Source organism: Ovis canadensis, chromosome 1 (genome assembly GCF_042477335.2).
Source record: "Ovis canadensis isolate MfBH-ARS-UI-01 breed Bighorn chromosome 1, ARS-UI_OviCan_v2, whole genome shotgun sequence".
Classification (NCBI taxonomy): Eukaryota; Metazoa; Chordata; class Mammalia; order Artiodactyla; family Bovidae; genus Ovis; species Ovis canadensis.
The window spans coordinates 125,568,088-125,594,942 of NC_091245.1; the positions used below are offsets into that span (position 1 = coordinate 125,568,088).

The following is a 26,855-nucleotide window of genomic DNA, read 5'->3' on the forward strand; positions in this document are numbered from 1 at the left end:
TATGTTATGAAAAAAGAAGTTTAGGCTTTTGGAAGTCTGACTTGCATCTTGATGCGCAGTGCTTTCTTGTTTCCAGTAATAGGCCGTTTCTGAAGTTTGCCAGGAGTACAGTCACATTTTTGTTTTCGCTGATGTAGGGACAGCTTGGTAAAGTGTTTGCATTCGACTTTTACAGTTTTCAAATCAAAGATGATGTTTACGCCATCGAAATTTATTTTTGACAAGTTGATTAGCTCTCAGCTTGGTCTTGAAATAACTGTGTCCATGTGTGATGGGTATAGAGTTAACTCAGTCTTGACAGCTCTGTAAACTAGCACCTTTTGATTTTGGATATTTTATTTAATATACCTTAAGAATTTGATAATTAAGTGCTTTTTTGAAGATCTCTTTTCCTCTCCTGAAATAAATTATTTAAGAAAGACAGTAGAACACAGAACTTTGTGTAGTTACATGTGTTATGCCTTTAAAAAGTCTCAGATTGGCATTTTATTCCATATTATGAGGTTGATTCAATTTTTGGAAGCCTATTACGGATTTTAAGTAATTTCAAATTATGTAATGATTTGGAATGTTTGAGTATATTTAGAAGAATTCAAAAGTTAAAATGGAAAATATTCTCTGAAAATAGTTGCTACAGATTTTGTTTATTTTTTAAAGAAACTGAAGAAGTTTTCAAAGTGAAGAAATCCAGTTACAGCAAAAAGATAGTAAAATTGCTTAAGAAAGAATATAAAGAAGATCTTGAAAAATCTAAGATTAAGACAGAACTCAACTCATCTGCCGACAGTAAGTACTAATTTGATTCTTTTGAAGTGACAAAATGAAACTCTGACAGGGATTGAATAGATTTGATGTATATATAGTGAACTTGTTTGCTTGATTCTGTCAGTGTCAAGGGCTCAAGTTCAGAATGATGCAGTTTTATTTAATTCCAACATGACTGCATTGTGAATGCGTTATTTAAAAAGACAGAACCATTGCCACTGGCGTGTTTCTGCTGCAGTGACTAAATTCTTCCAGTTTTCTGACTAGTGCTGCGAGTGCTGTTGAGCAGAGAGGTTTCCCACTTAAACCTGAAACACAGTTTGTTTCTTTTTGAAGGAGTACTGTGCAAATTCCTGTACTTGTATTCTGTACTGGTATTTTGTAGAGACAAGTTTTGGGTTCCTTTGGTTTTATTTACACAGTCATTTTAATTCGTCGAGAGCTTTTAGGAACCCCCTAAGTCTAAGGTTGATAATGTTCCCATTTAGCAGCCTTATCAGATACATGAATGCACACTCCTGGGTGTGTGGCACCTGTCTACATTGTACAAAACATCTCTTATGTCCTCTCACAACCTAAGTTAAACTTTTAAGCATTTATTTGTCCTTAGGAAAGTGATTTCATGATAATACGCTGTGGTCTAGTTATTCTCATGCAAATGTTTTAGGGAGATCTTTTTATTTTGTGAAATTAAAGATAGAATTATTATTGCCCAGTTCTCCACTATAGGCTTGATGTGGGAACGTATGTCATTGTATCTCAAGTTTGCAGTCTAATTTTGGAGACATCACTTCAGTGTATAACTGGATCCCGAATTTGGCAAAATGTCTAGTGAGTGACTTGAAGCTTAACTACACTTTTCTTTTTAGAGATGGGTGAAGGAATGCTTCATAGATAAAGTGGAATTTGAAGCTGGTTTTTGATCTTTTAAATTGCAAAGAAAATAGGGGAGGTGTGGGGCTATTATCAGAGACTTGCTGTTTTGGAAAAGAGCAAGTACATGTGACAGGCTGAATAGATGATTTGTGGGGGATGCAGAGGTTTAAGGTGAAAGGTACGTTGCTGACAGATTGTGAAGGATGTTTAGTATCTAGTATGGGGTTTAGAGTTGCCATTTCAGGGGCCTGCCAGGATGGTGACATGATAAATGACTTTTGAAATCTTAACCTGGTGTTAGCATGCAGCATGGATTGGCACAAGGAAATATTAGAGGCCTAAAGAAGTTTAAATGCAAGGGCCAGCTTTAATCCAATAATAGTGGGTTTAAAAAGGTCTTAGTTGAGCAAGACTGAGGCTTTTCCTGACTCAGTGGGAAATTCTAGGTGAATTTAAAATGTTTGCTGTGGTTGTGGGGGAAGAAATAGAAAAAGATTATTTGAGAAGTATTCCAAGGGAAGAATTGATAGACATAATGTATGTTTCAGCTATTAGATCTAAAAGAAATAGATTTGAGCTTTTGTGCCAGGTGACTGAGAGGATAATTGTGTGTGATATACAGAAATAGGGAATGCAGGTGGGAGGAGGAGTATTTTTAGGGGAACGGATTAGTTTGGAGTCTAGGAAGCTGCTTCAGTTTTTCCAAATCTCTTAAGAACCAACTGTGTATGATGAAGTTGAAGAAAGCTCAGGAAAAGTGAGAACTGAGAAAAGGCCATTTACTGCTGGGTTTAAAAATTGAAGCAGGTGCAAAGTTTATGTGGCCAACTTGTTTTCATATTAACTGATTTCCTACTTAGCAGATAACTCAATTAATGTCCTCCCCAAAGGTAGAGCCTCTGTGTTATAGGTCGCTGTTCCTGTTTCACTAATCAGCTCACAGTCCCAAACTTTTCCTACCCCAGCCCTCCTTAGATAGGCAGAGGTGCATTAACTGGAAAACAAGGGTAGAAACAACTTAGAAAACCTACCTTTGGGATATTCCAAATTGATGAGTTCACCTTTGAACTTGAATTTAGTAGAAATAGCCAGTGAATAGTTGGAGATGAAGATTTTGTTTTGGTGTTGATTGAGGTGATAATTGAAGCCAGGGGTAAATGGAATCGAGGCTGCAGCATAAAGGGAATATTCCTGAGGACCAAAGACCTCACCTGTAATAAGCATACACATGGAGAGGACAGTTTACTCAGGAGATACAAAGAGTCATAAAGTCCAAAGGAGAACAGATAGGAAAGTTTCAAGATGATGAGTGTCAGTTGTATGAAATAGTATCAGGAAGGGCAGGAAAAGGAAGGGCTGTTGGTGTGGTGGCTGGGTTTTGGGGGGCGGGCGGAGGGGGGCATCTGGCAAAAGAGACTAATTTAACTTGCCAAGCTCTGCCTGTTTAGAGGAAGGAACATGTTTTGCTCAATTGCTCAGTGATACTGTATCAGTTAGCTGTGGCTACAGCCTCTGGTTTAGTTGGTAAGCTTGGAATGGGAGATATCAAAGGCTGTTTGCCAAGGTCGAGTCTGGCAAACTGGTGAGGAAGTGGAAGGTAGCAGGTCCACACGGCTGCTTTGGAACATTTGGCAGAGAGAGCAGATGACAATAGCTAGAGAAATAGTTGGGATCATGTCGAAGTTCTTTTGCTAAAGAGAAGCCTGTGTCTCTTTGTAGACAGAATAGAGGAGATGGAGAACGTGCCCACAGTCAGAGTAGAATATGTGTGGCGTCAGGTTTCCTAAAGTAGCGAAGACACTGAGGCTCAAGAGGAGCCTCTTTTTATAAAGCTGTCTGGAAGGATAATACAAGACTAACAAAAATTCATCTGTCACCATGTTCTGGACTTTGTATTTGCTCTGTCACAAGCAAATAACTTGTGAACTTATTGCAACACTGAGTCTTTTAAAGTCTGCAGAAATCATCTGGGCATATTGGATCAAGTAAACCTTTTCGCAGTTCTGTTTTGTCTGTTAAAAGCCATTGATTTAATGTTAATTGAGAGCAAAAGCAAACGGGTAGTTCTTGACTCCCAGTATCTTTATGCATCTGATAAAGTGAGTTTTAAAATCTCAGCCTCAGAATGCACTTCAGAGGGAGTCTGTGGCAATGAGGTAGAGTGGTGAATTAAAAAAATTTAAGAGATCTGAAGCAGAGTGACCTAAGTCTTCTAAGTAAACTTGTGCGGTAGGGGGTGAGGGGGGTAGGATCTTATCCCCAGGATTCTTCTTTAGGGGAGTAGGAGATGTAGGAGATGGTTTGAGAACTTTTGAAGCAGTTTTGGGGAGGGGCACATGCTAGGGAAACAACAGAAGGGTATCTTTCATATTTAGAATGAACTTTTTGTTTCACTCTTTCATTATATTCTTGGTGCCTCGTGTGTACGTTGCCAGGTTCAGTGATTGAGGGTGGAAAATGCCTGTTTTTCTGCGTTTTGCCTGGGATGGAAGGTGTAATAGGACTATTTAGTTATAAGTGAAATAAACCATTTGGTATAAACCAATGTGACAGTGGTGCCACCTGGAAGCCTGTGGCAGGAAAGGAGTCTTGAAGCTGGCCTCCGGAATGGCCTGCAGAAGAGAGAGCTCTCTTCCCTGCCCTTGTGATGGAGTGTAGCGACGCCACAGCTCCCTTCCTGGTTTGCATGCGGTGGTTTTTAGTGCTAACTAGTTTCTAACTTGTCTCTGTCCCAGTTTCAGGTTGCCAGAAAAATCAGGTTTAGTCACAAACCCACTGTTCCAAACATTCAGTCATGGCAACAGCATCAGGGGTTTACACAGTGTAACTGTGACTTTTGGGTCTCCACCCTTCAGATGATGGTTATAACCTAAGATGATATCCCATAAAGTGTTCATTACAGAGAAGTTTCTATCTTGTTCTTGATAGAAAGCTGCCTCAAATGGGCTTCCCTGGTGATTCAGACGTTAAAGAATCTGCAATGCAGGAGACCCAGGTTTGATCCCTGGATCCGGAAGATCCCCTGGAGAAGGAAATGGCAACCCACTCCAGTATTCTTGCCTGGAGAATCTCATGGACAGAGGAGCCTCGGGAGCTGTAGTCCATGGGGGTCTCACAGAGTTGGACATGACTGAGAGACTAACACAAATGGATTTAGAGTTTAATGAAATACTGACGTGTAAAGTGAAATAATGCTTCCAAGAGGTGAGAACAGTTACCTATGAGAGTTTAGAGGGAGAAGTTAGTTTTGGTGAAGTGGTAAAATGTCAATAAAATTAACTAAAGGTAGGGATTGGGCAGGGCCCCATGCATCCCGCTGTCTCCTGTATTGTTTCTGCCTTCTGCTTGTCTGCTGTGATCATTTCACATGTCAGTAGTTTGAGTATCTTTATAAACAATTAGAATAGTTGATGCTTTAATGAATTGAACCCATAATTGCATTAAAAGTGCCTCCTTAATTTATGGATTTTGTTTTAGATATGTTGTATTATTTATTTATTTATTTTTCAAAAATGTAGACGAACCACCTTTGGACAAAGCAGGTCATGTTAAGGACGCCAGTCTAGAAGATGGAGTTATCATCAGTGAACACGGGGAAGATGAAATGGATATGGAAAGTGAAAAGGAGGAAGAAAAGCCAAAGGCTGGTGGAGCCTTTTCAAATGCTTTATCTTCTTTAAATGTTCTCCGTCCAGGTACGTACTTGCAGATGTTCCTCAGGACTGAAGTGACCCCTCAGGAATGAGCCCTCTGTAATGATGGTCGTTAAGGAAGGAGTTAGCTAAGTGGTGTTTCTTACGACATCTGTTCCTTTTGCAAATACAGAATGAGGGAGAATTAGAAACTTCCCAAGTTCATTCTCAAAACAAACGAGGGGTTCAGGTAAATGGATAAATAGTACAAAAGTCCTTTTTTTTAAAAAATGTATTTCAGACTAAGATTTTAATTTTTTCAAGAACTGCTACCAAAAGCAAAATTGCTGCTAGCTTTATAGTCAGGGTTTTTTTTTTTTTTAACATTTTAATGGAAATAGTTCTCAGATCTATTCACTGGTTAATCAGCTTTTGAATAAATACTTAGTCACCAGATTTATTTATAAAGAGTAACCATTTAACTCATTATAAAATTTAAAAATGCTTACTCTGTGGGAACTCCTTAGAGCTTTCACTGCTATGGTTTGATCACTGGTCTGGAAACTTCCACAAGCCATGTAAAACAGCCAAGAAAATGATAATAATTTTTTTTTTAAGTCAAAATGTTTGCTCTGGGTTTGTAAAGTTGTGAAAAATTACATGCATAGATCTAATAGCATTCTGATTGGTACAGTCTTTATGGGAAGCTGTTTGACATTATCAATCAGGAGATTTCAGATGTTCTTACTCTTTGACCTGTAATTCCATAGCTATAAATATATCCCACAGAAATAATGTTTTTATTGTAGCATTAACTGCAATGAAAAACATTTAGAAAAAATGTCTAGTAAGAGAGGAATAGCTTAGTAAGTTAAGTTACGGTGCGTTTACATGATGAGATATTCTGTGAGTGAGTGAAGTCGCCCAGTTGTGTCTGACTCATTGCGACCCCATGGACTGTAGCCTGCAAGGCTCCTCTGTCCTTTTCCAGGCAAGAATACTGGAGTGGGTTGCCATTTTCCTATCCCATAGCTACTTATATAACAAATTCAAAAAATAGCAAGGCATTAATTTTTACTGTAGGTGAAAGTGTTAATTAATTTGATTATGTAGTAGATTATGCTTTATCTATTGAATGTTGTAAACCACTAAAAATTGTTTATGCAAAACAACAACAGGGAAAAGCTTACATTTTAATATGAAGAAAAATCAGATACAGGATTATATATTCAATGTGTTTTCACGTGAACTGAAAACTATTTGCAGGTGAAATACACTCTAAATCTAATAGTGTGTTTTAGGGTTGTAAGGTGTAGATCCCTTTTTTGTTTTGTTCTCCAGTTCAGTAATAAATATGACTTTATTACTTTTGTTTATTTCTTAAAAGTGAAATATAAAAACCATTAAAATAAAACTGTTTTCATGAATTTTCCCCTCCCTGCCTTCTTGTGTATATTGCCATTGTATATATTGTCTTGTTTCCTTAGCTTCTTTCAGTTTCTGTTTAAACTAAGTTAAAAAAATGAACCAGTCATACAGCAGGCAGAGTTTGGAGAGAGGGGCGGGGATGCCAGCAAGGGATGTTAGAACATCATTTATGCATGGCTGTCTTGGAGAGATTCTTTTATCTTTCATAGTTTCAAGAAAATAGAACCTTTCTTCCTAATGTGGCATGGGTTCTAATCCTTACTGTTTGTTTCCAGGAGAAATTCCAGATGCAGCTTTTATACATGCGGCAAGGAAAAAACGTCAGATGGCCCGGGAATTGGGAGATTTCACTCCTCATGATAGTGAGCCTGGGAAAGGCCGTCTTGTTAGAGAAGATGAGAACGATGCCAGCGATGATGAAGATGATGATGAGAAACGCCGAATAGTTTTTTCTGTGAAAGAAAAGTCACAGAGACAGAAAATTGCAGAGGAAATAGGTAACTTTATTTAGTGCAGTAGTAAGCCTGTTGTTATTAAATTTTATTTGATACTACAATCAAGTAAAATGTATCTATATTTATTTAAACTATGTTTAATGTTGAAGATTCCCTCATAGCTCAGTTGGTAAAGAACTCGCCTGCAATGCAGGAGACCCTGGTTTGATTCCTGGGTCAGGAAGATCCCCTGGAGAAGGGATAGGCTGGCTACCCACTCCAGTATTCTTGGGCTTCCCTGGTGGCTCAGCTGGTAAAGGATCCGTCTGCAATGCAGGAGACCTGGGTTCAGTCCCTGGGTTGGGACGATCCCTTGAAGAAGGGAAAGGCCACCCACTCCAGTATTCTGGCCTGGAGAATTCCATGGTTCATGGGGTTGCAAAGTGTTGGAGACGACTGAGTGACTTTCACTTCACTTTCAATGCTGGAGAACTGTTCTTGCTTGGATATTAGGTGTCTTACTGGAATTTTGGGGGAAATGTAGCATGATTTTGATAGCTAATGTTTATTGAGGACTGTGTGACAGGTATTGTGCTAAGCACCCAACATGTTATAAATACATTTAATTGGTTCTTCGTTCTGAGGAGGCATTAGGTTTCATTCTTCTCTTTGTTGAATTGATGTCAAACTAACAGAGTTTAGGAAGCCTATCTAAGGTTTTAACTGTTGATACTGCCTCTTGCTTAAGGGATAACTGTGCATTAAGACAAGTAAAGCAGAAGGGTCAAATACGAGAGATCATAACAGACACTTTAATTTTAGTAAGTTTGAGTTCACGCCAATATTCTTGCTTGATTTTGTGAAATATCAGGGTAGCATCTCTTCCCTTGCTGTTTTTTGGACTTATTTTCTCCCTGCTTACGGCCATAGGTATCGAGGGGAGTGACGATGACGCTCTAGTAACTGGGGAGCAGGATGAAGAGCTCAGCCGATGGGAGCAGGAGCAGATAAGGAAAGGAATCAATATCCCGCAGGTGAGAGCTAAACAGCTAAGCTTCAAACCTGAAAAAGTGAATAAAGATTTCTAGCTTATTTTGTTGAAGTCAAAAACACATTGCCAAAAAAGGAAAAACTGTCTACTGTATAGATTAAATGTTTCTTTCTTGTACAACTTTTTTTTTCTGACTTTAAAAATTATTTTGTAGAAGATGGATTTCTCAGTAGTGCAAAAATCTTACTGTAGATGAAAAACATCTTCCAAAGTATTTAAAACAACTTGTTCTATAGAAGTAAGTAGTTCAGTGGAAATGTCACACAAAGTTTCTTTTTGTTAGTGTTTTGACACAATTTAATGTCCCTCCTAACTCAAAACCTGCTCATTATTGTTTTCCTGAAAGTTATTGGAAATGAATCCAGTAATCCCATAAGAGAAATTTCATCTAGCCCTACTTTTGATTTTGAGAAGCTCTGCAGTTACTTACTTTAATTACATACTGTTTAAAAAAATGGATTTATTATTTCCTGTTAGTTTTTTATTCTTTTTGTAGTTTCAGCTACTGGTTTTAATATATATCCCATTTCTCATCTAGGTTCAAGCAAGTCAGCCCACGGAAGTGAACATGTACTACCAGAACACCTACCAGACAATGCCTTATGGTTCATCCTATGGCATTCCATATAGTTATTCAGCCTATGGATCATCTGATGCCAAATCTCAAAAAACAGATAATACAGTCCCTTTCAAAACTCCCAGTAATGAGATGACTCCCGTTACTATTGATTTGGTAAAGAAACAGCTTAAAGACAGGTAGGGCAGATCAACTTCTTAAAGACCTGTCTTCTAGCTTTCCGTTCCCTCAGGCAACATGTAGTCTGGGGTAGCAGATACAGAATATCAGCAAAGAAGATTGACTGGCCTATCTTCAGAATCTAACCAGAAGATGACTTCATACTTTGTTCTGCTACCTACTTGGATTCCTTCTGTGGAAGCCTCGAAGTTTCTTTTTTTAAATACCACTCCATGATCTGGTTGAAGACAGTTCTTAGTTTTCTCCTCTTGGACTCTGAAAAAAATGTAGTCAAGATATGGGGGGAAGGCAAAACAGTGAGATTTTGGTTAGCCCACCGAATAACTTTATATAAGAAGTCTGTAGACTGCCATTTTCTTGAGCAAAGCAGGAGTACAGATGAAAAGATCTACTCCAAGCATTTTTATATTCTAATAGTGGAACGAAATGCATTATTAGAAATATTGCAAGTGTCCCGACAGCATAGACTTGCAGATGTAAATGTGTTATGTTTATCCTCTTCTGTTCTTAAGGTTGGACTCCATGAAAGAACTGCACAAAGCAAACCGACAGCAGCACGAGAAACACCTGCAGAGCCGAGCGGACTCCACCAGGGCCATTGAGAGACTAGAAGGGTCTTCTGGGGGTATTGGTGAACGGTATAGATTTTTGCAAGAAATGCGAGGGTATGTCCAAGACTTGCTTGAGTGTTTCAGTGAAAAGGTAAGAATGCAAAAATATTAATCTCTTTGAATAAGGCAAAACTTAGGGAGGTCTAGATTTTTATATTTCTCAGAGAATATCCACTGACTTTAGCTTTAGAAGTGATGAAAAGTCATGCTTCATTTTCTCTACTTCATTAGCAGCATTCTGTCTTAGGGGCAGTTTAGTGCCTTTGTTGAAAACAAAAAAGATAATTCAAAGCACATTTAAAGACTTTGGCAGATCCTGTCCTCGGTTATTAGAATATGAGACTCATGATGAAATTTTCTTTCTTACGGTTCAGATCTAAACTTACCTTTAAACTGTTTCTATAAGTAATTCCAAATACATATAGCATAAAGTTGCAAAATTTTATTAGTTTTTCTTTTTTATTCTAGATAAAGTTTATTGCCACTGCTAGTAATAGTTTTCATCTGAATAAGCCTGCGCTTTATCCATTTCAGAAACCATTCATTGACCATAATTTGTTTTAAGGTCTCATTTCCAAGTTTTTTTCTTTTTGGTATGATAGTCAGTTGGCAGTTATTTGCATTCTGTTGTACCATTTGTTTGCATTTTTGTTAGCTGCACACAGAATTCTCTTTCAAGCAACTTTTAATTGATTTTTCTTTAAGACAAATCTGTTGTTTGATGCACTGGTTAAAAAAGGCATTTGTGGACTTCACAGCCTTGCCTTTCAAAAGAATTAAAATTATACTACTTTTGAGTATCCTGTCTCTAAACTTTCATGGGATACAGGATTAGAAGGCACCTTCTCTCTTATCCTTGGTCATATGAATTAGCATAGGATTTGTAGGCATATAGTATATTTAAATGAGTATTTTAACTTTTTATTACCTCTTGATCAGTATCTTAAGGCCAAAGACTGGCTAAAGAACAGTGCCAAACTCTGTCTTCCTAATGAGCTTTAGTGATTCCAGCCAGTCTGGTCAGATCCATGAAGTCTTCTCTGGAGGATTTGTGTTCTTGTCCTGATCATCTGATATCTGGAGAAGCAGCTACATTCTGAGCTGTAATTGCTCTTATGGCAGGTCTGTGGCTTAGGGTGATAAGTACCAGGGTGAGAAGGAAATATAAGTTCGATTCTGTGCCGAGGAGCTTGAGTTAAGAGGGGAAGTGGACAGAAATGTCAGAGCTGGTGGTGTGTCCTACTAACAAAGCCCTTGTGAACCCAGGGGGCATGGTGGTGGGAGCTGGCCCAGGAAGCTTTTGTGACTAGAGAAGGGATCTTTGTCTTAAACCATACTTCGTAAGTGAAATTTGTCCCTGTGGAGTTTTTCTTGGAAATATCTCGGTCTTTGCTTTGCAACTTACTTGAGTAAACTTACACACTGTGATTGCAGACTGAGCCCTACGATCACCTAGATTGTACCACTCTTGAGTTAGAGACTAGTAGAATATCTAGTTCATATTGTTTTCAGTTGCTTATTATCTTGAAAACATGTAGCAGTATGCTTTCTCTCTCCTGGTTACTCTTTTTCTAGGGAAGTATACCTCAGACTGTGCTGAGGGTTTTACAGAGTCACTTAGGTAAATGTTTTTGAAACAGATCGTAAACCATATCTGTTATATAGTGGCTACATTTTAATTAAAAGAGAAGTAGGTAATTCCCTTTTGAAGATAACTTTTATTTTGTTTTGACATTTCCATATCCATTTGATTTTATGGAGCCTGCTGCTAAGTTAATAATGTCATAAATTGTCATTCTGGAAATACTGAGGAATAATTGGATAGATTTGAATGCTCATTTCAGTTATAAAAATACTGTGTCAGGGTAAGACCATAAAAAGATAAGCTTTCTTTTGTTTTTTTCTCTTTCATTATAAAGGTTTAAGTGATTTCGAGCTTAGATTTCTATTTTTGCAGATTATTTTAACTTTCCATTGTTTTGTTTTCCTGGAGTCATCTTCCTTCTTGTGTTCTTTGCCTTAAATTTGGTCTTGAAATAATGGTAGTCAGTAGCAGTTTTGAGTTTGGAGAGGGTAAAGAAATTGTCATGGTGCACTCTTGTAATAAATCATAAATCAGTATTGTTAAGAAACATGAAAGAGAGGTGAAAATGTGCTTTAGGACTTTTATTCTCAGAATTTTCTCAGGGCTTTGTTAAAAGGCATTGTAATTACCTGAACAAAAATTACATTATCAGAATTTTAACTGTAAATTGAATAATTAAGTTTCTGTCTGATGCAGCCTCAGGCAGTAAGAAGAGTGTTAATAACCTCCAGGACTAAAGGAGTGCATTGTAGGCCCATAGGTTCATTTGTCCTTAGTCCTGTACGGTTTGCAAAAAATGAGGGGGTGGGTGAGTGAGTCACAATAATATGACAATAATTGCTTGAAAAATGGATTATGGTTAATCTTCGAGTTAGAGTCTGTGGGCTCAGCTGATATCAAAGTCTGGGGATGCTGTTTCCTGTGGTGTAGCATATGAAAGAATGAAATAACTGCATCAGTTTGACATTTCTGTGAACATTTGTTGCTTTTGCAATGGAATCATTCAAGTGTATGAAATTGCTTTTATTCCACCTGCTTCTTTTTATTTTCCATTTGCAGTCTGTTCAGTTCAGGAAGCTGCTATAACACTTGGTGCCAGTGTTGCCCAACTCTAAATAGTGTGTTTTTTTATTCGCACTAACCATCAGGAAACTAGAATTTCTGGTTTCCTCAGGTATGTCTAGTGGTTGTTAGTGTTTTGTGAAAGTTTCATAGCATTTGATTATATAGCATAAGGTATTTATAAAAAGAGGATGTTTTCTGGTTTTTCCTTTTAAGTTAGGTCTCATTCCATAAGCTTTTTGTATTCTGTATGAACCAGTTGAATGCTTAGCTGTGGCTGTTAACCTGGAAAAACCTGTTGATTTTGTAAAGCAACAATTCATGCAAGCAATTTTATTTATTTAAAAATATGGAAAAAATTAAATATTTGATGGGAAGAGAAGAACTTTCTCAGTTGCAAATAGATTGATTTTTAAGACAGGTTAATGATAGCTAGAAATTTTATTCACTTTATTAATATAAATGAATGCAGTTCACATTTTAAATGTGTAGTAAAGCCAAAAAGTAGTATCACATTACTGTAAAGTACTTGGTCTTTGTGAATGATAGAGCAATTTAAATGTCAAAAATTGGGCAATTAGCAAACTCTTTACCTACTCAGAGCCATTTTTTTGGTCTTACACAGCAATATTAGTTTATTTTAAGCTGCAAAAATTGCAAGGTAGATCATGCTGCTAGAACACTAAAAATGGACTTTCACGTACTTTAAAAGAAAAGCACTAAAATTTCTGACATTTCTTTACTCACTCTCTTTACTGTTGTTAAAGTGTTTAAGTTCCCTAACTAAACTTTTGCTCCAACAACTAGGCACTGGACATTATAGTTCCATATACGGAATAAAAGAAGAAGTGTTACTTCCCAGACGTCGTGAAACTGAATTACTGTTTGTATTTCATTGGGAATTCATGATTATTCTGTCCAGAGGGTACTCCATCAGAAATCCGGAAATAATATGGAACCCGCAAGTAAATAAGCATCTGAGGAGTTTGGTGTTACGGAGTGTGTTGTATTTTTACAGGTGCCACTGATTAATGAACTTGAATCAGCAATACATCAGCTGTACAAACAGCGAGCTTCCCGCCTTGTCCAAAGACGACAAGATGATATTAAAGATGAATCTTCGGAGTTTTCAAGCCATTCAAGTCAGTCCATCTTGAAGGTTTTTATTATTCATTAAACAACCTTGTTTACTTAGTGCATCCTAATTGAAACGTAGACATCTCAGGGCATTTTTTTTTTGTTTTTTTTTGTTTTTTAAAGAAACGCGTTTCCTTGCTCTTGTGTCAGGTAGATCTAAAATTATTAATAGCATGTGCTTGGATTGTGTTTAAGAAAATACAGCTTCACAAAGGAGTGTAAATCATGTACTAATATTCTGTCTTCTTTGGGCATATTTTTTCATTCTTCAAAGTATAGTAAGGACATCATCAGTATTTTATCTTAAAACCAGTATCCACTTGTCCTTAAGTGATTTTTTCCCCCCATTTTAACATCTATACAAATGCTAACACAAATGCTGTTGTTGATCATAACCAAGGTTTTGAGTTAGGGGCTGGAAAATTTTGGATGGTAAGAGGGTTTTGTTACTTAACAAATGATACGATTCCAAGATTAGGGGAGTTTTGAGCTTCATCCCTTGCATAAAGCAAAATTTTTTGTATTAGAATTTTTTTTTTTTCTAGTTTGCCTTATATAACTAGGTTTTTTGTTTTTTGGGTTTTTAAGTAAGTCAACTGATGCCAACAACTTCTTGAAATTTTAGTGTAAAAATCTGGAAATTTAAAATTTATATTCCTTTCATTATGATGTGGGTTATGGAAGAGCAAAATGAATTAGAAACCTCTTAATAAGAGTTTAGCTGAAACTCTTTAGCCAGACAAATTAAAAAACATTTTAATTCCACTTTTTCATTGCCCTCTATATTCTTGAGTACTGTAATAGGAATTTTCCTATGTTGGATTTCTCCTGGCTTTTTTTGTCATCTCTTTGGTCCCTGTGTCAGCAGTTCTTAAATGGATATATACATCAGAATTACCCACGATGTTAATTTAAAATGCAGATTTCTTGGTCCTGTCTCCAGAAATTCTTGCCAGGTCTTGGATGGTGTCCAGTAATCTGCATGTTAAACAGCCCCTCCAGGTGTTCCAAGTGCAAAGTGCCCTGTCCTTATTCTTTCTGAAAACAATGCTTTGTCATACAGTGTGTCCTCTAAATTAGAGAGACATTGAATCCCTGGAAAGCATTCTCCTGTGTGCCGAATGGGTTCTGGAGCATCATAAAGAGATGGTGACATGGCCCTCAGATGAGTCAGACTCAGAGTGAGCCATGTGAATGGCTTTGACCTTCTGTTTTTGCCATATACATTTAAATTTGGATTAGTGCCATTTGGGGCACCTAAATAACTAATGCATGCCTCTCAAATCACTTTTGATCCAGACAGAACCAGATTTCTGGGGCAGATTGCAGGTAATCATTATATCTATGATGGGAAGTAATTTCCTTTTAAGTTAAATGGTTGTGTGAGCTTTGCATTTCATCAAATACCTTTTCCTAGCTATAATCTGTTCTTTATAATTTGGAGGTATTTACTTACATGGAATTCAGAGTAAGGGTTGAATGATGGGTGTTAATTATCAATGGATTGACAGGTGGAAAGAAATGAAAGGTAATGAGAAAGTGAAAAGTATTGTCCTAAAGGGAGTATTCATTATTGCCAAAGATTTGAGGAAGATTGCATGGGATACTGAAGTATCGATTTCTTTTTCTGATATCTTTTTTTTTAGAGAAACAAAAATACAGCCTGAAATTCTTCTGTTTAGATTTGCAAGTGCTTTACCACAGTTACTGCATATAGTTCTTACAGAAAGAAGGAAGCTATCAGTTGAGTTGACTGCTCTCTCTCCTTCAATATATATTTTAAAAAGTCTCTAAATATAAACATTTTAAGTATTATGCTAAGTTAACATTATAATTTTCTTTAGAATACTTCTTTAATGATGGCTGCCTCCTAAAGAGACAGGAATCATTTCTATAGTTTGGGACTTTTAAGCTAACTTATCTGTGATATGTAGTGAAGTCCCAGTTGAGGCAGAGCTGGGGCATCTTGTTTACCAAGCGGTGAAAGAGTCAGCTTCTAAAAGCAGCAGGATCCGGGGTAGGCAGCATGCACTGAAGTAGCCACCAGCACTTTTCTGGGTTTATTTTCCCTGTTGCTGTGCCAGATCTTTGATAGCAGGAAAAACCTTCAGTTGATGCCTTTCATTTTGCACATGATTCCGCCCCCCACGCCCCCACACACCTCCTGGGGTTTTTGCTTCCCATTACTATCCTGCGTATTACAGGATGTCTCCATAGTGTCAAACTTGAATGTAGAAATAAAGCATCACAGAGAGATGTTTCCTCCATTTCTGCTTCTACCCTAGGCAAGAGAGTCTCCAGGATTCTTCTCTGGACAAAGAGAGTGGGTCCAGAGAAAAGACCATGAGACACTATTATCTGGGGGCCCCAACAAAAGGTTGACTTTTACCCAGTGATCTGATGGAGACGCCTCTTAGACAGCTCCCACCTGCATCCACGAAATTTCCAGTCTCATTCCTGCGTAGTTAATGATCATCGGAGAGCAACACAAGCAGTAGGACCAAAGAGACTGAGGACACAAATGCAGGTGGCAGGAGAAACTTTAACACATAATTGCTGTCCTCGGGAGATGGCAGAAGAGGTCCTACATGTAGCACAAGTAGAAGATGCTATAAAAAAGAAAGATTCTAAGAAAAATAGCCATACCTTGGAAACTAGAAAATGGTAATTGATGTATAAATAGGAATGTTGAAAGCTAAGTTAGAAAATTTGTCCTAGAAATTAAAGAGAGAGAGAGATGGAAAATGGAAAAAAAAGAAATGAGGGAATTGTGCTTTGAAAGCAGTGGTTGAGAAGGCACAACTTGGTCCTATTCAGATAAGATTTTTAGTCTATATTGTTGATTCTGCCCTTGTTCTTAAAATAGTAATAAAGAATAAATTTCTACAAAGAAAAATTAGAACAACATAGAATAAATCATTAAATTCCTACAACAAAGGTGTTTTTTCATACTTCCTGCTTAGACCTCTTTGCTGTCATTTCATACCATTCAACAATATGATGTTTAAGTTCATTCCTAAAAAAGAAACGTATTGTTTTTCTCTTTACACAAATAACTTAGGTTTTTAACCTTGTCATCATGACAGCATAAACTAGTTTTGTTACTTAGACATAAGAACAGGGAATCAGCCAGTTTGTGTTGGGGTAGTGTTGTCAGACTCTCTATTTCTCTGCTCCTTTTTGTGGAAACATGGATTAATGTTGAGATTTGCTCTAAGTTAGCACACTACTATCTGGTTTATCAGTTATTGCAGAATCCCACTGTTGAGATTAGAAAGCAGTCTGTCATTATGGCTTATTCTGTGCAAACTCTTTCCTCAAGATTGTTGGAGGAAGGCTTTTAATTTTAACCGTTGTTGTTTTCCAGATAAAGCTCTGATGGCACCAAATCTTGACTCCTTTGGACGAGATCGGGCACTGTATCAAGAGCATGCCAAACGTCGGATTGCAGAACGGGAGGCCAGGAGGTAATCTCCAGATGCTTGCTATTGGTCGGTTTGTGAAGGGAGGAGTCTCCTTTATCTGGTTTGGGAACTCACTGCTTGTTATTTAGGACTCGTCGTAGACAAGCCAGAGAGCAGACTGGTAAGATGGCAGATCACCTTGAAGGCCTTTCCAGTGATGATGAAGAAACTTCTACAGATATCACAAATTTCAATCTGGAAAAAGGTTAGACTTTTATTTGGAAATGAGATTCATTGTCATGGTGCTTTCTGCTTGGCTGTAGTTGTTACCATGAAATAATTTGAGGTTTTGTGCCCTCTGCTTTAGAACCTGGCACTTGTTGCTTGCTTGCACCTCTTTTTATTACTGAATAGCATGATGAGTTCTCACAATTAGTGGTAACACTTTGTTATGGGGTTTACTTAGTTACCTGCATTATAAATAATATTACTCTTCAGAATCGTAGAATTTTAAAAGTGACAGGAGAATGTTTAAGATCCCAAGGGCCGCCCTATTGCAGCCTGTCTGGTCTGGAAAGGTAAAGGTTGGCAGTAGGGAGCCCTTCTCAGCCCTAAAGGGAGTTCCTGTTTGCAGAGTCCTGAATCAGTCAACCACAGGGAATAGTTAGCACTGTTACATGAAGGCATTTCCAGAGGGAACCCCAAGTAGAAGTCTTTATTTCCCACCATTGGCTGCAGTTCTCTGTCATTTATTAACTTTGGAACATAGTTGGAGAAGCTTATTTTGTTTCTCCTGCTTTTTTATAGTGAACATTTCTAAACATGTAGGAAATTAGAAAGAATAGCATAGTGATCACCATCTACCTGTCACCCAAATCCAGCAGTTCTTAACCATCAGTTGGCCAAGTTTGCTTCGGATATGTGTGTGTTTCGCTGAACTATTTGAAATTAACTTACAGACATCATGGCACTTGCCTCGAAAAACTTTAACACATTTAATGTCTTCCCCCTGAAAAAGGATGCTTTTCTACCTTATTATGTAACACTATTACCACCCTTGAGAAAAATTAACTGAAATTTCTTAGTATCATATCTGTATTCAGTACTTCCCAAATTCTCGGGACTGTTTTTGTGCGTTACTCTGTGTTTTCCAAACCTGGATCCACACAGGACTCCTGCATAGCACTTGGTCATTGTACCTTTTTAATCTAGAATGAATCAGTATCACAAGTACCTTATAATACACACACCCCTATACTATCTGTTCAAGGCATTTGCTTTCTGAAGGCCATTTGTCTTATAAAATATCCTACATTCTAAATTTGTCTGTTTCCTCGTGGTATTAACTTGTTACTCCAGTCACTGTATTTCTTGTTAACTGGAATTTAAGTCTGGAGTCTTAATTAGATTCAGGTTAAACCTTTTTGGCGAGAATACTTCATACAAGATGCTCTTTTTTATTATATAATAGTAGATGGCAAATGTTAGGTTGCCTTCTATCAGTGGTGTTTAGGTGGATCTTAAGAAGTAGATTGTTGTGACTAGATCTCTTCATTATAAAGAGTCCACTGTTCAGAGTCATATAGAGCATCAAATAACTTCACTCAAAGAGCCTAGCATCCGTTGTGGATTCTTGTCTGTGTTAGTTATTGCAGTCACCAAGCAACTTTGGAAGAACAGATATGATTGGTCATTGATGATCATGCACATCTGTTATTTAAATGGTGATTTGTGGGCTGAAGAGCTGGATACAGAGTTTGTACTTTATGCAGTTACTCACACTTACTGTTCCATGGTAACTGAAATTTGAACTGAGTTTTGGGGAACGCGTGTTATTTAGACTATGGTAGCAGATAATGGCAGTGGCACCCCACTCCAGTACTCTTGCCTGGAAAATCCCATGGCTGGAGGAGCCTGGTAGGCTGCAGTCCATGGGGTCGCTAACGACTGAGCGACTTCACTTTCACTTTTCACTTGCATGCATTGGAGAAGGAAATGGCAGCCCACTCCAGTATTCTTGCCTGGAGAATCCCAGGGACGGCGGAGCCTGGTGGGCTGCCATCTATGGGGTCGCACAGAGTCGGGCACGACTGAAGCAACTTAGCAGCAGCAGCAGATAATGGTACATATTAGAAATATGCAGAATGGCGACTGCCTGCACTGTAGTTTGTGTGGTAGATATTTGGAGGCTAAATTTATCTGTTTCCTTTTCTTTAAGTTGCAGTTGATAATTCATTTCAGTTGCCCAGTCTTGTCCAACTCTTTGCGACCCCAGGGACTATTCCTTTATTAATGAGCCTATCTTATTACTTACTCAGGCTACAGAGAAAATGCTGAAAATAATTGAACTGCATTTTTCCTACCGCATACTAAGTTAACATTCTCTGTGCGGGTTTCTTTGTTGTTTTTGTTGGTTTTAGATCGCATTTCAAAAGAGTCCAGCAAAGTTTTTGAAGATGTCCTTGAAAGTTTCTATTCAATCGATTGTATTAAATCCCAGTTTGAAGCCTGGCGTTCAAAATACTACACATCCTATAAGCATGCCTACATCGGCCTTTGTTTGCCAAAGCTGCTCAACCCCCTTATAAGGCTGCAGCTTCTCACTTGGACTCCGCTTGAGGTGAGTGGCTTCTCCCCCACTGTTGGAAAGCAGGATACCATGATGCTTGGGGAAGAGATGAAGCTTGAATAAAGTATTTTTCCCAGGAGTTAGGTCATGCTCAGGGCTGTAAGTGATACAGAGTATCACTGGGTGTAATCTTACCAATCTTTCCTTTTATGTTCTGTCCCTTTTTAAGAGAACCATATATTGCTTCTCAATTTGTATACAGTATCTTTCTCAACTAAAATTACAAGTATTGACAGGGAGATAGGAACATGAATGAATAAGAACTTGATCCTTTTATCCCAGAAAACTAGAATGTCATGGGAAAGCTCAGTGAGGAAGATGGAAGTGGGGCCCTGAAGTAAGTTAATGGTGATGGAAATCAGGAGGATGAGGTAAACTGGTAGATTTAAGAGGTGCAATCAATAGAAACTGTTTGCATGTTACCTGAGGGAGGTAACTGTTTAGGCAATTGTCGAATTGTCTATGTACATCTAGTGGTCCTGTTTTAGATAACAGTTTTGTAAGTTACCGACGTACGGGTGGAGCCGTGGGCAGGAATGAGATGGGCTGGGTTGAGTATGTAAACTGTACCAAAAAGAAGGCTGAGATGGAAGCCCTGGAAACAACAGGAGAAAAATGTGAGCTCTGGCGACTTTTCAGCTCCCAGCTCCTGCTTGCCCAGCCCCCGTGGCGTTGCGTGCTGTGCTGTGTGTCCCGTGAGCAGAGGCTCACGGGCGCGGTGGTGCGGCCCTGCCAGCTCTCGTCCTCACAGCTCCTCCCTCTGTCCCACAGCCGCCAGCTGTCTCAGCCTCCCTGAGCTCCCTTTCTGGCTCCTGGCGCAGCAGGACTGCTCTGCTTGGTACTTCCCTACCCTGCTCTGCTCTCCTGACCAGGAGTCACCTCCTTTGACTCCCTTCTTTCAGGAGCCATAGTCCTATGCTGCCTCTGGTGGTCCGTTGTCTAAGAATAGATGTTTCCTATATTTTGTCGCATATTTAGTTTATGGCTGAAGGCTGAATCCAGTTCCGGTTACTCTCTTCATGGCTAGAAGCAGAACTAGCCACTGTTTTAAATGCTTGGGTAACCTTTTAAATATTTTCTAGGCAAAATGTCGTGACTTTGAGAACATGCTGTGGTTTGAATCTTTGCTGTTTTACGGTTGTGAAGAGCGAGAGCAAGAAAAGGACGATGTTGATGTTGCACTGTTGCCTACCATTGTGGAAAAGGTGATTCTTCCTAAACTAACAGGTAGAGATTACGGAATTGAACATTCAGACACATTGGGTTTTTCATATCTATTGTTAGGAGTTTTTAATCAGAGCATATGTTCTCATAGAAATTACATTATTAATAATGAAGTTACAGTCAGACCCAGAGATGGCTAAAGGGTACCTGTCTCTTACCTTGGGACTTTGAAGACCACCTTGGGGAGGGCCTGGAATTGGGGGCAGTAGGGAGATTTTAGACTCTTGAGGACTGCCTGAAGCAAAACTGAATACATAGTTTTGGGAACGATATGCATTTTTCCAGGGAGCAGTTTCATTTCTTTCATCAGTTTCTCACAAAAGTTTAGAAATCATTGACCTAGGGAACTATTTAAAATATGAACAAAGTTTAGGTTCAGTTTGAGATTCTTGACACTGGGACAGAATCTCCTGGGATATAAACATCTTATTTTCACCAAGAAGCAGAAAATAATAGGAATCTGTGTCTCCTCTTCACCTTTGCCTAATCTTCAACATTTCCTGTGGTTAATTGGACAAAGACAACTGAAGCTTATGCTCTAGAAGAGTCACGATTGGCATGTCTAAACTGAGGACTGTTTGACATCAGATTTAAGTCAGCTGCAGTTTACGTCTATATCTCAGTACTTTCTACCTGTTTTTTTCTTAATAGTGATTGCTGAAAATATGTGGGACCCCTTTTCTACAACACAGACTTCAAGAATGGTTGGAATTACTCTAAAATTAATAAATGGATATCCTTCAGTGGTGAATGCAGAAAATAAAAATACACAGGTAATTTAGTTATTACTTATGAAAAGTTTTAAAATTTTTATATATATTCTCTCCCTTTGAAAACGAACAAGTTGAGAAAACGAGTGGGTTATAGTCAGAAAATCTGATTCTCCCACTTGAGGTATCTGGTCCTTTATATAGAAAACCTGAGATAGTGGTTTTTAGTTTTAAAATAAAAGAGTCTAGATAGCTTCTTATCTATACTGTTTTCATCCTTCTCACCACCCCATCCCCATTCACAATCAGACATCCCTTGAAGAACTTTTTTTTTTGTGGGGGAAAGAAAAGCAGAAAAGTACTGTGATGTGTACCAATTGATAATTTAAATCCCAAAACATGTAATAGCATGTAAAACAATCAGGTGTTGTTATTATATAATTAGTTTCCAAAATTTAAATTGCTGCTGCCCCCACTGAACTTTCTTACAAGCAATATAGACATAGGAAAGTACTCTTGATCATTGTTTTACTTTCACTGACCTCATTTTGAGAAGAACCAGAGTTACAGGTCTGATTTTAAACCTTTCTATAGTAGATTAAGGGGCTGGAAGATTTCTAAATGACTTTATTACTTGGTAATTGATGAGGTGTGAACCAAGAAGAAAGACCTTCGGTGAGAAAGTAAATTTGAGCTTTTCACTCAAAATTGAATACTCAGTTAATTAGGTGCTTTGGAATGTGGCTTATTTTTATTTCCTAAACTTTTATCATAACCCTTATTACAATGCATGATCTATTTTTAACTCTTCAGATATACCTAAAAGCACTTCTATTGAGAATGAGGAGAACTTTAGATGATGATGTATTCATGCCCTTGTATCCCAAAAAGTAAGTCATTCCTAAAAATGTTAAAGATTATAATATTCTCTATTGTTTTTCAGAGAAAGCTTCTTAAATTTTGGGAAAACTAAGGATAGCTTGTAATATAAACTTTACCTATGTAGTCTAAACCTGTAGCCCAAATTGAGGAGCTCATTGTGGAAACCACTTCCCTTAAGCAGAATAAAACAAATAGTGCTCCATTATCTCAGAATACATTGCCATTACCTTTTAAAATTACTGTCTTCTGGAATACAATTGAAAATCAGAAAAATTCATTGCTTCCTTTGTTCACCTCTTACTTAACAAAAATCTTCTAGAAATAAGATGGAACTTAACACACAGCTTTTGATCATGATGTGTTTCTGTTTTTTTCCTTAGTGTCTTGGAAAATAAAAATTCTGGGCCTTACTTGTTTTTTCAACGACAGTTTTGGTCTTCAGTTAAGGTAAGTGTCTCCAGGCTATCTGAAAGCTTTGGATTATGTTTGACTTTCATACAGTATATTTTGAAAAGTATTTTAATATTTGGTTAAATAACTTCATAGGTTTGATGTTTCCAGAGGAGGAAATGAATTCTGAGTCCCAGTAAGGTCCAGACTACCCAAAAAAATGCCTTACTAAACCACAGTTGATTTATTCAGCAAATAGAGTACCAGGTACTCTTCTAAGTTGGGGGAATATAGCACTGAATAAGATAGAAGTAGAGCCATCATGTTGTTCATAACCCAGCACAATTGACGATAGCAAATAAGTAACCTCAGGTAGGAGGAATTTTGAAAAAAGAAATTCAGAGTTGTATTGGAGCATATGACAAGGGGCATAGAAGATTCCCTTCCATCCTGAGGTGAGGGAGAGAAAGATATACTAGAATTGAGAGAAGTCCAAGATGGCTAGAGTTAGGGAAGAGATAAGCAATCCAGATGATACAGAAGCTATAATTTACGTGGAAACATTATAGGAGACTCCTCAACAAGATTATAACCCAAATCCCCCAGTTCCTAAGCCCTTTTTATTGTCTTACAGTTTTCTTTGTAAGAATGTCTTAGGAATGGAATTATATGCTAGTTAGCCTTTTGAATCTGGCTGCATTCATGTAACACAATGCATTCGTAATTTAGTGTTATTTTATGTTCATTCTTGTTTTCAGATGGTGAATATAGCATTTAAAAATTTTTTATTGAAATATAGTTGACTTGATAGCGTTGTGCTGTATAGTAGAGTGATTCAGTTATACATATACATATCTTTTCTCAGATTCTTCTGGATATACCATTTTTGGTGTGGTTTTTTATCCATCAGATAGTTTACAGTTTGGAGTAATTATGAATAAACTTGTTAGCATACAGGTTTTTCCAGGTATATACGTTTATTTCTGTTCGATAAATATCTAGATTATTAGGTAAATATCTGAAAGCTGTTTTCTAAACCAGCAGTATTAGTGTTCTAGTTTTTTCTCACACACCTCGGTATCTTTCGAGTTTTTATTTTTTTTAAGCCATTCTCCAAGTGTATGTTCAGGTCTTGTAATGGTTTGCGTTTCCCTAATGACTGAAGATGCTGAGCATGTTTTCATGTGCTTGCTTATTTGGGTTATACTTCATGTGGCTCAGATGGTAAAGAAACTGCCTGCAGTGCAGATCTGGGTTTGATCCCTGGGTCAGGAAGATCCTCTAGGAGAAGGGCATGGCAACTCATTCTAGTATTCTTGCCTGGAGAACCCCAAGGACAGAGGAACCTGGTGGGCGACAGTCCATGGGGTTGTAAAGAGTTGGACACAACTGAGCAACTAACACTCATATGTTCTTTAGTGAAGTATTTCTGCAAATCTTTGGCCCATTTTTTTAAATTGGGTTTTCTTATTATTGAGCTTTGAGTTTTGTATTCTTGATACAAATACTTCACATACATGATTTGCAAACTTTTTCCCCTGAGTCTGTAGCTTGTCTTCATTCTCTCAGAAGTCCTTCATTCTGATGAAATCCAATTACTACTTTACCCTGTTATGGATTCTTCTTTACGTGTCACATCTGAAAAATCTTTGTGTAACACAAGGCCACTAAGTTTTTTCTCTAGCCTTTCTTCTAGATATTTCATGGCTAAGTTCTACATTTAAGTTTGTGATCGATTTTGAGTTAATTTTTATATAGGGCATGAGGCCTGGTTGTTTAGGTTCATTTGCCCCAGCACACTTTGTTGAAAAGACTATCTTTTATTAAATTCATTTGCTTTTGTACCTTTGTTGAAAATATATGGGTCGTGGAAGGGTTTTTAAGTAGGGAGGTGACTTGCAAAATACTGTCATTTTTTAGGTATTGCAGTTGCTGTGTGGAGATAATGGTTTGAAGTAGGTAAAGATGGTAATAATGAAAGTGGGAATTAGTACTTACCACATATTTACTGTGTTCCAAGCACTGTACCATACCCTTTATACAGATTATATTCTCTTGAATCCTCACAATAGCCCTGTGAGCTTAACTCCACTGATGGGACAGTAGAACTCAGAATCACCTACCCAGGCTTACTCCTTTGTTAACTGGTAGAGATGGGAGTCTCCTTCAGGCCAGTCTGACTCTTCACCAGTTCTTCTCAACTGCAGTCCTGGGAACAGACTAATTCCTAAGTGCCCTAAGGCCTCTATCGTGTATATACCTGGAATGGTACTAGTTCGTCCCATCCTTGGGAAAATTAAAGAGTTATGCAGATCGTTTTTTGTAGGATTGAGTTCTGTCACAGACCCTGCTTGAGAAGAACTGTCCCAGAGCCATAAAGAGATGACGGCAGCCTTCGTTAAGGGCATGGCAGCGGGGACCGAGAGAAGGGATAGCAGGGGTGGGGGCGGGGCTTGAGGGAGAGGCTGGGAGTGACATCGCCTGTGGCCTGCTTGATTGGGTGGATAATGTTGTATTTCCTAGAATGAGAGATACTGAGAACATCTAAGTATTTATGGTAGAATGGGCGGGGACTTCCATTTTTGTATGGGTATTGAGCTTAAGTAGCTTCCAGTGTCCTGGTTCATGAGGTCTGGTAAACATGCAAGTCTTACAAGTTAGTCTCTCAGTGGCGTCTGACTCTGTGACCCTATGGACTGTAGCCTGCCAGGCTCCTCTGTCCATGGGATTTTTCAGGCAAGAATACATTTCCTTCTCCAGGGGATTTTCTTAATCCAGGGATTGAACCCAAGTCTCCCGCATTACAGGTGGATTCTTTGGCAGTGAGCCACCAGGGAAGCATACAATGTGGTAGTCAGAAAGAAAATTTTCATCTTTTGGCATGTTCATAGGATTATGACATTTTTCGTGATTTTCAAGGGAGGACATTTATCTAAGAGTAATCACTTCTCTGCCAGTACTTTGTTATGATGGAAACTGTTCTTACCTGCATTGTCTACTACAGTAACTACTAACTCTGTGTGGCTATTTAAAATTTAGTAAATCTCAGTCATTCTAGGAAATATTCAGGCCCTTCAAAACTGCTGCTTAGTGCTTGGGCAAGACATGGTCCACAGTATTTCATAAAGTGTTTTAGTGTGTAAGTAATTTACTTTGTATGGACTTAATTTAATCGCTTTACATTGCCTCTCAGTACTTTTTTTCCCTTCTCAAAAAAACAAACTTCTAGTAACAGAGATCTGATTTGTGGTTGCCACAGATGGGGTTCAGTTCAGTTCATTCAGACGAGTCCGACTCTTTGCGACCCCATGGACTGCAGCACACCAGGCCTCCCTGTCCATCACCAACTCCTGGAGTTTAACTCAAACTCATGTCCATTGAGTCGGTGATGCCATCCAACCATCTCATCTCTGTTGTCCCCTTCTCCTTCTGCCGTCAGTCTTTCCCAGTATCAGGGTCTTTTCCAATGAGTCAGCTCTTCGGATCAGGTGGTCTAAGTATTAGAGCTTCAGTATCAGTTTCTCCACTGAATATTCAGGACTGATCTCCTTTAGGATGGACTGGTTGGATCTCCTTGCAGTCCAAGGGACTCTCAAGAGTCTTCTCCAACATCACAGTTCAAAAGCATCAATTCTTCGGTGCTCAGCTTTCTTTATAGTCCAACTCTCACATCCATACATGACTACTGGAAGAACAATAGCCTTGACTACATAGACATTTGTTGGCAAAGTAATGTCTCTGCTTTTTAATATGCTGTCTGAATGGGGAGATGGGGTAAAGTAATCAAAAGGTACAAACATCCAGTTGTAAGGTAGGTTCTGAGGATGTAAAGTACAACATGATGACTGTAATTAACTGTAGTATACTGTATATTTGAAAATTGCTAAGAGAATAGAAAAAAGATGTGTAACTGAAGGGAGTGATGTTAACTAAACTCGTGGTAATCATCTCACAATATATATTTTAATTATTATATGTTTAAATCGTTAAACTTAGGCAATGTTACATGTCAATTATATCTCACTGGAACTGGGAAAAATAATTTTTCTCTTCTTTCTAGCTCTTAGGGAATTTTCTTCAATGGTACGGCATTTTCTCAAACAAAACTCTTCAGGAATTATCAATAGACGGTTTATTAAATAGATACATTCTCATGGCTTTTCAGAATTCAGAATATGGAGATGACAGCATCAAAAAAGCCCAAAATGTGAGTTAAATGACACATATTGTAGTTTTTAAAGCATATACGTTAAGATGAATTGTTTGAAGAGATTTGAG

General features: G+C 38.1%; 1 protein-coding gene and 1 long non-coding RNA gene across 2 annotated transcripts in view; one reads left to right on the forward strand and one right to left on the reverse strand.

The window, feature by feature from the left end:
* Positions 1-26,855, forward strand: part of PAXBP1 (PAX3 and PAX7 binding protein 1) — a 31,727-nt gene that overhangs the window by 1,640 nt on the left and 3,232 nt on the right. The window contains exons 2-16 of the mRNA XM_069548996.1: positions 658-786; positions 5,160-5,336; positions 6,977-7,198; positions 8,066-8,169; positions 8,725-8,942; positions 9,456-9,645; positions 13,220-13,343; positions 16,706-16,805; positions 16,892-17,007; positions 19,163-19,362; positions 20,454-20,598; positions 21,247-21,368; positions 22,119-22,195; positions 22,568-22,634; positions 26,638-26,784. Coding sequence (XP_069405097.1) covers positions 658-786; positions 5,160-5,336; positions 6,977-7,198; positions 8,066-8,169; positions 8,725-8,942; positions 9,456-9,645; positions 13,220-13,343; positions 16,706-16,805; positions 16,892-17,007; positions 19,163-19,362; positions 20,454-20,598; positions 21,247-21,368; positions 22,119-22,195; positions 22,568-22,634; positions 26,638-26,784 — 2,138 coding nt within the window. The remainder of the gene's footprint in view (positions 1-657; positions 787-5,159; positions 5,337-6,976; positions 7,199-8,065; positions 8,170-8,724; positions 8,943-9,455; positions 9,646-13,219; positions 13,344-16,705; positions 16,806-16,891; positions 17,008-19,162; positions 19,363-20,453; positions 20,599-21,246; positions 21,369-22,118; positions 22,196-22,567; positions 22,635-26,637; positions 26,785-26,855) is intronic.
* The window catches only part of LOC138418226 (uncharacterized), a 33,733-nt gene continuing 13,324 nt past the window's right edge, over positions 6,447-26,855 (reverse strand). The window contains exons 3-4 of the long non-coding RNA XR_011248457.1: positions 9,105-9,198; positions 6,447-8,197 (exon numbers count right to left, since the gene is read on the reverse strand). This is a non-coding gene — a long non-coding RNA (uncharacterized lncRNA). The remainder of the gene's footprint in view (positions 8,198-9,104; positions 9,199-26,855) is intronic.